General features: G+C 55.5%; 1 protein-coding gene across 2 annotated transcripts; it reads left to right on the forward strand.

Annotated features, from left to right (window-relative positions):
- Positions 1–826: 826 nt before the first annotated feature.
- FSD1 (fibronectin type III and SPRY domain containing 1) lies at positions 827–11,037 on the forward strand. Of its 2 annotated transcripts, none has more exons than XM_063112057.1 (13): positions 827–841; positions 1,837–1,932; positions 2,103–2,234; positions 2,889–2,990; positions 3,576–3,598; positions 3,777–3,898; positions 4,378–4,587; positions 7,179–7,277; positions 8,046–8,205; positions 8,558–8,637; positions 10,373–10,624; positions 10,748–10,836; positions 10,927–11,037. In XM_063112057.1, the coding sequence occupies exons 1-13, from the start codon at positions 827–829 to the stop codon at positions 11,035–11,037; spliced, it is 1,491 nt and encodes a 496-aa protein (XP_062968127.1). The 2 variants fall into 2 exon arrangements, with proteins under 2 accessions (XP_062968127.1, XP_062968128.1); XM_063112058.1 differs by having other exon boundaries at positions 10,373–10,545; positions 10,927–10,951.
- The last annotated feature ends 132 nt before the right edge of the window (positions 11,038–11,169 follow it).

An 11,169-nucleotide genomic window follows, 5' to 3' on the forward strand; every position in this document is an offset into this window, starting at 1 on the left:
TCGGAACCAGAAAGCACGCATCCTTCACAGTCGTGTTCCTGTCAACCACAAGGAGGCCCCTGCGGTCGCGCTCTGCACCTCCCTAGCAGACATTCAGCCCCCTTCGTTGGAAGCCCTCTTCCCCCCACTCTCTGCAGAGGACCCTGGATAGATTCAGCTCCAGACCCTTCTAGTCAGATAAGAAAGACAGAGCTGGACTCAGTCATTCCTAGCCCTGTGAATTCTGGGCTGGCGGGGAGGGTTCTAGAGAGGAGATGTTAGAGCCTGGGGCTTTGTGGGATGTGTAGGAGTTCGGTTGTGGTGTGGGGACGGAAAGAGGGTATTGGAGGCTGAACACCCGCTTGGGGAAAGGCCTTGGCTTTTCGGTAAATGCATGGCCTGTGAGTGGTCCAGGGCCAGATCTCGCGGGGTGAGGTGAGGGTTTAAAATACCAGTTTGAGTAGCGAGAGAGAAGAAGTGGGGAGACTGAGGCACGGGAGTACTAGGGATGGTCTGGAGGTCCTATAGCAAGGCTGGGGGCCGAATCAGGCATTCTGTCTCCCAGCTTGGGGCTCTCTTTAGCTCAGACATCACTACCAATGTCACTGGCTGGGCCCCAGGCTCTGGAGGTCCCGGCTCTGGGCGACCCCAGCCGCGGGACTACATTTCCCAGCGTCCCTCTGGAGCCGCGCCTGCGCATTGCGGCCAGTGATGGAGCGCTGACCCGGGGCGCGGCGGCGGCGAGGGCTCGGCGGGCCATTGGCTCCCGGCAGCGGCAAAGGCACTTTGGGGACTCAAAGAGCCAGCGAGTCCCGCGGGCCGGGCTGGGGTGACCTGGGCTGCAGCCATGGAGGACCAGAGGGTAGGACGGGGCGGGGCGGGGCGGAGCCCGCAGCAGGGGGGCGACAAGGGAGGGGACCAGGTGTTGCCGCAGCGACCCCCACCCCCGTCCCTGCAGCTGCTCGGCGCTCCAGGCCCCGCCCCCGCCGCAGCCCTGCCCGGATCTCCCCTCCCCATTTGGGACGCAGCCCCTCCTATTATGTTGGCCTGGGGCCAGGCGCCCCGCCAAGCCCCCCATCCCCCCAGGACGTGGGTCCCAGTCCTGACCTCATCCCCCACACCTGCCATCCCCGCCGCGGACCGGGGGTCCCGGCCCTCGCCCCGGCCCGCCCCCCGAGGACGCCCCACCAGCTCCGCAGTGCCGACCCCGCCGCCGACCCTGTACCCCCAGAAAAGGGGCCCATCGAAGCCTGGGTCGCAGCCAGAGGCTCAAGCCCGAACCGCCCACGAATCTTCCCTCTCCCCTCCTTCCCTTCCTCAGGAGCTCCCTTCCCCCTCCCCACTTACCTGGGCTCTGTGGCTTTGTCCAGGTAATCCCTTTCTCCTTCCTAATCCCTTTTGCCCAGGTAGGCCCCATCCCCAGGGTATCCCCTTCCTTGGCCCATCCCTGTTCCTGGGCTCTCCCACCTCCCTGGGGGGTTTTCTTCCCACAGATAACCCTTTCCCCAGGCTAGCCCCTTACCCCAGCTCATGCCCCACCTTCAGGATGTGGGCACTGGGTTGAAGGCTTTGTGCTTGGGCAGACGCGGTCCAGGGCCAGGATCTGTCCCTTCCTGAGAGGCTCTCTCTGAGCCTTAGTTTCCTCCCCTGTAAAATGGAGATGCGTCCCGTACTCACGTGCTAGGTGAGGTCCATAGGGCTGGGAGCTTCACCTCCAGCAAGTGCACAAGGCCATGGCCATTAGTATGGAAGCCCCCCCATCTCCTTCCTGGATTCCTGGAGGGTGGAGCCAGACCACGCTGCGGGGCTTACCTGCCCTGCGTGTTCATGTTCATGTTCCTGTTACTGGTGGAGCAGGAGGCTCTGCGGAAGATCATCACCACGCTGGCTGTGAAGAATGAAGAGATTCAGAGTTTTATCTACTCCCTGAAACAGATGCTGCTGAACGTGGAGGTGAGGGGGGCGGGGAAGGCTCGGGTGGGTGGAGGGAGGGAGGTGGCAGCCATAGGAACTGGCCTGTTGCTGCTCGTGCCCGTGGGAGGCTGGGCCTGGCAGGCCATGTCCAAGCCTCAGTTTCCCCGTCTGAACACGGGCTTTGGCCAATCCTGACCCTTCTGACCCAGGCAAATTCAACCAAGGCGCAGGAGGACCTTGAAGCGGAGTTCCAGAGCCTCATCTCCCTCCTGGAGGAACGGAAGGAGGGCATGCTCATGAAGATAAAGCAGGACCGTGCCAGCCGCACCTACGAGCTGCAGGTGTGCGGCTGGACCACTGCACCCCTCAGCCTCAACAGAGCCCAGCTGGCCTCAGTACCTTTCTTCAAACCTAGATGCTCCCAAGTGTCTGGTGTCTCCCCTGCCCCCCTCCCTAGCCCATCAGTCCCCCAGCTACCTGCTCTCCCTTAACCCCTCTCCATCACCACACCCTCAAGGCTCACTCAGTCTTCCCCTCCTGTCTTCACCTAGTGCCTCCAATTTCTCACCCAATCCCATGGCTTCCCAAGATCTGATGGTATCACTTCTGCTCAAACACCTGCCATGGCTCCCATGGGCTCTCAGACACCAAGCTGGGGTCACTTGGGAAGCATCCAAACATCCTGGGAAACTTACTAACATTCCAAATTCCCCTCCCTAGGGAATGTAGAGCCCAGTAGTTCAGGTGTGGCCTGGACATGTGAATTTTTAAGGAAGGGATTCCCCAGGAAGTTCTGATATACTGCCGGAAGTCAGGCCCGACTTGGCCAGGCTCTTGAGGCTCCAACCCCCCTCTCCCCCCTGGAGTTCTAGAAAGGCATGGTACCCTGAATCCTGAAGGTGGTGGGGAGCCCTGGGAGGGGTTGAGGCACTGTGGTGGGTTGTTTTCTCCTTTGGTGCCTGGCACCTTGCCCATTGGAGCCATGCTACCTGCAGAACCAGCTGGCTGCCTGCACGCGGGCCCTGGAGAGCTCCGAGGAGCTTCTAGAGACAGCCAACCAGACCCTGCAGGCCACGGACAGTGAGGACTTTCCTCAGGTGGGCGTCCCTGATGCTTTACCCATAAGGTTGCCAGATAAAATATAGTGTGCTCACTTAAATCTGCTTTTCAGGTTAGCGACGAGTAATTTTTTAGTATAAGTGTGACCCACCCGTGGAATATTTTAGCATAAGTGTGCCCTGAAGATTGCACAAGACATACACTAAAAAAAAAAGTATTTGTTGTTGATCTGAAATTAAGATTTATCAATGAATAATTTCTTTAGTATGTCACATGCAGTGTTTAGTGTAAGTATATCCCAAATATCACAGGACATACTTACACTAAAAAAAATCATTATTTATCTAATGCCAGTTTAACTGGGTGCCCTGGTTTTTATTTGCTAAAGCTGCCAACTGTATGTACTGGGCACTGGGCAGGAGGTTGGGGTGCGGTTGGGGACATGTTTTTGCCTTCCTATCCCTTCAGGGTACAGCCTAGAAGGAGGAAGGAGGGTTTCTTCCTCAGTGCTGGGGGACTTTGGCAAATGGCTACTATGCTGGGCCTCAGTCTTCCTGTCTGTATAGTGGCTCTCTGATTTGGTCGAGACAAGTCTTTGAATTTTATTCTGTCTCTCTCTCTAGGCTGCAAAGCAAATCAAAGATGGGTAAGATGCTGGGATCTGGCCCTCACCCCAGTGCCCTGCCCCTGGTGTGAAGGTGGGACACCCAGGTGAACAGCACTGGACCGGAACACGGGGGAGGGGGTCCCACATCTTGGACGACCAGGCCTGGGGCTGCCCTGAGACCCCTGCCAGCAGGCTACCTCTACCTCCTTCCCTGCAGTGTGACAATGGCCCCTGCCTTCCGGCTGTCATTGAAAGCCAAGGTCAGCGACAACATGAGTCACCTCATGGTGGACTTTGCACAGGAGCGGCAGATGCTACAGGCGATCAAGTTCCTTCCTGGTGAGAGGGGAACTCACTGGAGGGCCAGGATTTCAGGGAAATGGCCTGGGAGTCTGGGAAGCCCTGAGAGGGGGCCTGGAGTATGGATGAGTGTGAATCCTCGGAAGGCCCCGCCCCAGGGTGGAGCCATAGTGAAGCCCCACCCACCCGGTAGCAAAGACTTGGGAAAACCCTGCTCCCAGTGGTGAAGCCTTAAGAAGGCTACGCCCCTTGGGGAAAACGGCATTGTGAGAAAGACCCCCTGGTAGTAGAGCCCCAGAGAGAGCCGTGCCCCCAGTTGGTAGAGAATTCTGGAGAAGTTCTGTTTTCTTGATGGAAACTTGAGAAAGCTCTACCCCCCTCCCCACCCCTTTGTGGAACCCTGAGGTGGCCCCGCCCTCAAGACTATATCATGTGGGTGGGCGGGTCTCTGGCAAGTCCTCTCCCCCACCCCACCCCGGGTTCGGAGCCTGACCCCCTCTCCCTTCTGTCTTGGGCAGTGCCCAGCGCACCAGTGATCGACTTGGCTGAGTCCCTGGTGGTGGATAACTGTGTGACCCTGGTGTGGCGCATGCCGGAGGAGGACAGCAAGATTGACCACTTCGTGCTGGAGTACCGGCCGACCAACTTCGAGGGCCCACCCCGCCTCAAGGAGGACCAGGCGTGGATGGTCATCGAGGAGATACGGCAGACAGAGTACACCCTGACAGGTGCGGTCAGTGCCCTGAGGTCACCCCTGAGGGCTCCCATTTTCCCGTCAGTCAACCGGGGCCTTCTTGACGATCCCCAAAGCTTATGAGAGATGAGAGTAGCCTGGTCGGGCTGATCAGGAATATCAGAAAGTAACACTAATGGAAGCGATACGGGTGACAGCTAAGCGTTTTACTCATGCATAACGGGCATGCTTATGATGACCATTTTACAGATGAGGAAACTGAGGCACAGGAAGTGAAGGCACCCTTGTGTGTCCCCCTCTTATCTCTACTATCCAGCAGCCATTCATTCATTCTAATTTTTTTTGTTTTGTTTTTTAAAGATGACCGGTAAGGGGATCTTAACCCTTGACTTGGTGTTGTCAGCATCACGCTTTCCCAAGTGAGCCACGGGCTGGCCCCCATTCTAATTTTTTGAGCGCTTGCAGTATACCATGCTCTGTCCTCGCAGCGGTGAACAGAGCAGAGGAAAATCTCTCCCTTCCCGCTGGTGTCCCGGGAGCACCTTCCCAGTATTTGGTTTCATTTGTTTGTTTTTGATCCAAACCCTTGACCTTGGTGTTGCAAGGTGGCGCTCTATCCAACTGAGCTAACCGGCCAGCCCATCTGAATTTCTTTGACAGTGATAAGAAATCAAAAAGCCTGGGGGATCCACGTGGCTGGTGGGGGGGTGGGTCTGCAGGAGGATAACCCTGGGGGTCCCTAATGAGTTTAAGAAGCCATTCTGAGCCAGGGGAATCCCTCAGGGGCGGGTAGTCTTGCTGACATGCTAACTATCACCCGTCACTAGCTTGCTCTTGGACTGTAATCAGCCTGCTGGTTATCTGTAATTATCTTACATGGTTAATAATGAGCATGCTAATTGCAGGGAGATAAAGTCACCAGCCAGCTAGAGGGACTGAGAAGCTGTTGGTTTATCCTTTGTATAGGAATCAAAATAAACACACCCCATTAGGATTCCTCAAACCTTTCCTCCAGGCACTCCTTTTTGTTTTATTTTGTTTTATTGTGACTTCTTATTTTGAAATAATTATAGACAGGAAATTGAAAAAAAAAAAAGTACAGGGAGACACATGTCCCCTGCATCCAACTTTTGCCAACAGTGGCAGCTTACATAACTAGAGTTCAATGTCAAAACGGGGAAATTGACCTGGGTACAATCTGCATAGTATATTCACCTTTCACCTGTTTTGCACGCACCCCTCTGTGCGTGTGTGTATAATTCCGTATGGTTTCCTCTCACGTGTAAATTTGTGTAACCACCATGGTCAAGGTATAGATCTGTTTTATCACAAGGCTCCTGGATGCTACCTCTTTATAGCCACACCTGCCCACATTTTACAGACTTCCTAGTGAGTGAATTCCTCGGGGCAGGAAGTTGGATCCATCAAAAGCTATGCAGCAGTGAGGATTCTGATGAATGCGGTTCACTTATGCGGTTCACTTATGTGGTTATTTGCAATCCATCTACTGTTCTGTGGATTGCTTCAAAAGACAGGAGGGGCTTGGTTGTGTTTAGGATTTATGCTCCTTGACTCGTGCTATCCTCCTGTGAACCTTGCTCGGTGTGGAGCATACGATTGCCAGTTTGCAGTGAAGGAAACTGAGGTACAGGAGTCCAGACCTCTGATAGCCAGATGGGTTTCATATTTCTAAAGTTGAGCATTCTGGACGGGAGTCTTAGCTCCGGGGCAGTGAATGGGTATTGCTGAGCGTGCCGCTGAACTCTCAGAAAAGAGCAGCCAAAGGAGAAGGGAGAGGCAGTCTGGACAGGCACCCGGAGGAGGTGGCAGCCAGGCAGAGGCCTGAAACAGAACGGGTGGTGGGAACAGTCTTCCAGGCAGAGGGAATAGCCTACTCAAGGGCTCAGAGGCCAGAGTACTGAGACTTTGTGTCTAGAACTGGTTAAGTTTGCAGAGAAAACTACATTTGCAGGAGAAGTGAGAGGAAGAATGTACTTTACCCCCAGGACAAGGGGAGCTATGGGAGGTTTCAGAGCAGGGGCTGTCCACTGCTATATGCGATGCTTGGAGAAAAGGCATCCTGGTGGCGGTGGGGGGTGGGGGATGTTCAGGAGTTCACTAGACATGTGGGTCTGGGCTAGAGGCTGGGCCATAGGTGCTGTGGGTGGACAGGTGGCACCCAAAGGGTGGGAAGGGGACAGTGTGCAGAGAAACATGAACAGGGATCCTGAACCAAGCCAAATGCGCTGGCAAATTTTCCCATGAGGCACATCCTCCTAGCTGGGCAGCTCAGAGAAAAGAGCCACTGTGCTTGCTATTGTACCAAAGTCCCAGGGCCAATTCCGATTGGCCACCTTGGGTCATGTGCCTATCCCTGAACCAGTCACTGTGACTGGGTCATAAAGCATTCTGATTGGCCAGCCTGGGTTGGAGTCTGAGTCAAGTAACCCATAACCCCACAAGTAGATGAGGGCAAGGATCGTTTCTCAGGGGTAAGATGTGGTTTGTAAGGTGCTCCTTTGAATAGGGGTGGTGGTGGGATTACTGTGGGACGTGGTGGGCTCTTAACCTTTGCTCGGAGTCTCAGAGAGAGCACAGTGTTGAGATCCCTCTCTTGCCTCTCAGGTCTCAAGTTTGACATGAAATACATGAACTTCCGGGTGAAGGCCTGTAACAAGGCAGTTGCAGGCGAGTTCTCTGAGCCAGTGACCCTGGAGACACCAGGTGACGGCTCCCACCCCTACCCCGCCCCTGACTCCACAGCCCCTCCCTCCCCAGGCCCCAGGGACCAGTGTGTCATGAGAATCCTCTCATCAGGGTTCTGTGGCCCTTGTTGCCCTGGCTGCCAGGAAGCTCAAAGTTCAAAGCTCAGTCCACAGTGGTTTCCTTAGCCTGCGTGTGTGGTATAACCCTGCTTTTGTCCTTTGCTTCTGAAGTTGATCCTATTATACCTGGATGGTTTTTATACACAGACACACACACTCTCTTTTTTTTTATCTGAAAAATAGATTAGTCCTTTGTAGAGCTGGGGATGGGATATCAGTAGTGAAGACAGATTCCACAGCCTCCCACAGTGACACCTTTGCATTTCCTGCTAGGAAGTCCTTCTGCAGTCTAGCCTAACTCCGTCATGCTGTAGTCCACCCCCTTTCCTGAGATTAATCCTCAGTGGAACCACAGGGCAGCGCAATTGGTTTGAAAATGCCTCCAGTCCTGGGAAATGTTTAGGCAACAACCCCTCGGCCTCCACTCCTCTGGCCCCATGTTCTGTCCCCTCTCCCCTCCCCCACCTTGTCTGTCTTGTGTCTTTCTGCCTGTCCATCTCTGAGACATCTGTCCCTCTTGGAGCCTTTGTCTGTCAGTCTCTCTATCTCTGTCTCCTTTTCTCTTTCTGTTCTCTGTCCCTGTCTTGGTCTGTCTTGGTCATTGTCTATCTCTCTGTGTCCTCTGGGTTTCCCCACCTCTGTGACTCCCGCGTCTGCCTGGCCCCAGCGTACATGTTCCGCCTGGATGCGTCCACATCCCACCAGAACCTGCGGGTGAATGATTTCTTCGTGGAGTGGGACGCTATGGGCGGGAAGGTGCAGGATATCAAGGCTCGCGAGAAAGATGGCAAGGGGCGGACGGCGTCTCCCGTCAACTCCCCAGCCAGGTAGCCTGTCCCCTCCCCTCCCTGAGTCTCTGGTGGAAGACATCAAGCTGGACATGGACACACAGAGTCCGCTGTGGTCAGGGCTGGGGTGGAGGGAGGGGCCCAGGGCTGGAGGAGCCCAGAGAGTGAATGAAGGGGAGAGGAGACTTTGGACAGGGTTTTGACAGTTGAATAGGAGTTTTCCAGGCACAGGCGTGTTCTGACATGAACATGAAGGACGCAGTGTATGGAAAGAGCCAGATACTGTCAGAGATGGACCAAATGTCCACAGTGGCTGGGGTGGACCAGGGAAGCTGTCATATGGGGAAGGCAAGAGCTGAATCGAGCCCTTTTCCCTCCCCGCTACCCACAGAGGTGCTCCGTCTCCCAAGAGGATGCTCTCAGGTCGTGGGGGACGGGATCGCTTCACAGCCGAGTCCTACACAGTGCTGGGTAAGGAAGGGGAGAGGGGTGTTCTGGACAGGGCCTGGTGGGGGGGGGGGTAGGGGAGAACCCTTTGTCTGGGGACATAGGCAGCCATCAACAAAGCTTCTCTGGGAAGGGTCAGAACACCTGTTGTTCTGGTACTCGGGGAAGTGGAATATTTGGGGTGGAGGGATTACCAGGGAGAGCTAGAGTTTGTGCAGCTAAGGAAAGAGGCTGTGGACTGAGGAGTGGCTGGGCAGGAGCTTGGAGAGGAGGTTTCTAGAGTCTGTGGAGTAGCTGGGATTTGGGGAGTAGCTGGGAAGAATAGTTGCATAGGGAGCAGGTGAAGCAGGCAAGAGTTTGGGGAAGTGGCTTAGGGCATGTGGAGGAGCTGGAGAGAGTACCTGGGGTCTGAGGAGGAGTTAAGAATGGGCAGGACTGGAGGAACAGACAGTACCACAGGAAGATTAGATCCTGCCAAGGAGAAGCTGGAGTCAGTGGAGGAACCACAGCTTAGGGGGATCGCTACTGTCCAGAAAAGAGCTGGAGAAAGATGCTGAGGTATAAGGAAATCAGGGTGGTCAGTAATATCTAGGGGGGAAGAAGTTGGGGTAGCTGGTGTCTGTGGATAAGCTAGGGCCTGAGAGAAAGTTATGGTTCTGTGGAGGATCTGGATTTTCTGAGGAGCCTCTGGGATGGGTGACAGTTGGGAAGATATGGTTGGGGGTCTGCAGAGTGGCTGAGATTTGAGAGAGAAAGACACCTAGTGCTTGGGACAGAGCCTAAGCAATTTGTGGTTGGGGGAGTAGCTGAAATCAGGGAGGAGCAGACTTGGAGAGGAGATGTACATGGGGGATAATCTTGTATGTGGGGAGGAATTGAGATTTTATATAGAGATGAGCTGTGATCTGGGAGGGGCAGGAGTGTGAGGAGAAGCTAAAGCTTAAAGAATAGCTGCACTGGGCTGTGGGGCAGTAGCTCAGTGGCAAGAATCTGGTCTGGGTTCTGGGGAGGACAGGATGGGGGCTCAGGGATTAGCTTAGATCTGGAGAGCATCTGGACTCTGTGGAGCTGCAGCTGGAGGAGCATCACAACTCAGAGGGTATCTGGGGAAAGTAGTTGAAGCTGGAAAAGTATCTGGACACCAGGAGGAGCTGAGGCCTGGGGGGGTGACTGGCTTGGGGAATACTTGGGGGAACTCCAGGCCTCGGAAGTAGCTAAGGCACGGGAGAATGACAAGTTGGGGTCTGGGTAGAAGCTGGATTCAGAGAGCAACAGGAAGGAGTCACTGAGTCCTGAGTCCTCGGGAATATCTGGACTTGAGGATTGAAGCCTGTGGGAATGTTTTAGAGTCTGCCAGGAGCAAAGGATTTGAGATTGTCTAGTCTCTGGGCAGAAGGGGAAGTGGGGGCACAGTGGGGACAGAATCTGAACATGAGGAGGAACTAGAGGAAGTTTCTAAGGCCTGGAAATATCTGAAAGGAGTAGCTTGGGCTGAGAATCTGAAAGGAGTAACAGATGTGGAGAGTATCTGGGCTTAATGCATTTCTTGAGGGAGTTGCTAAAGCCTGGGGAGTACCTGGAGCCCGGGGAGTATCTGGAGGGAACAGCTGTGTCTCGAGGAGTATCTGGAAGGAATAGCTGGGGCCCAAGGAGTATCTGAAGGGACTGTCTGTGGCCCGAGGAGTACCTGGGTGGCTGCCCCTTTGTGGAAGAGCATCTGGGACCTGGTTCTACCCAGTCCCCACTGCCCACCCCACAGGGGACACGCTGATGGACGGCGGGGAGCATTACTGGGAGGTGCGCTACGAGCGGGACAGCAAGGCGTTCGGCGTGGGCGTGGCCTACCGCAGCCTGGGCCGCTTCGACCAGCTGGGCAAGACGGCCGCGTCCTGGTGCCTGCACGTCAACAACTGGCTGCAGATCAGCTTCACGGCCAAGCACGCCAACAAGGTCAAGGCGCTGGACGCCCCCGTGCCCGACTGCCTGGGTGTGCACTGTGACTTCCACCAAGGTGACCCCACGCCCTGGCTGCCGTCTCCAGCCGACTCTGCCCTTCCCTTGCCTCTGCCTGCGTCCCCTCCCCTCGTCCCCATCCCACTTCTGACGGTCCCCATCGCTCTGCCCTCCACCCCAGGCCTCCTGTCTTTCTACAATGCCCGCACCAGTCAACTGCTGCATACGTTCAAGGCCAAGTTCACACAGCCGCTGCTGCCTGCTTTCACGGTGACTCACCCTCCCTGGCCGGGATAGGAGGGGTTGGCTCTGGGTGCTGGAGCTCGTGGCTGAGCCTCCCTCCTCTCCTCTTTCTCCCAGGTATGGTGTGGCAGCTTCCAGGTGACGACAGGTCTACAAGTCCCCAGCTCTGTGCGCTGCCTGCAGAAGCGGGGCAGTGCCACGAGCAGCTCCAACACCAGCCTCACCTAGGCCATCGGACCACCCACCCAGCTGGAGTGTTTTGGGGCCACAGCCAGGCCTTGGCTGTTTTAGCTGGGTACCCTCGTCTCTCTTGCTGCTTAGAGCCTTAATTCCTGACGGGGGGTCACCAACCGGGAGCGG

This window comes from Cynocephalus volans, chromosome 10 (genome assembly GCF_027409185.1).
Source record: "Cynocephalus volans isolate mCynVol1 chromosome 10, mCynVol1.pri, whole genome shotgun sequence".
NCBI classification, from domain to species: Eukaryota; Metazoa; Chordata; class Mammalia; order Dermoptera; family Cynocephalidae; genus Cynocephalus; species Cynocephalus volans.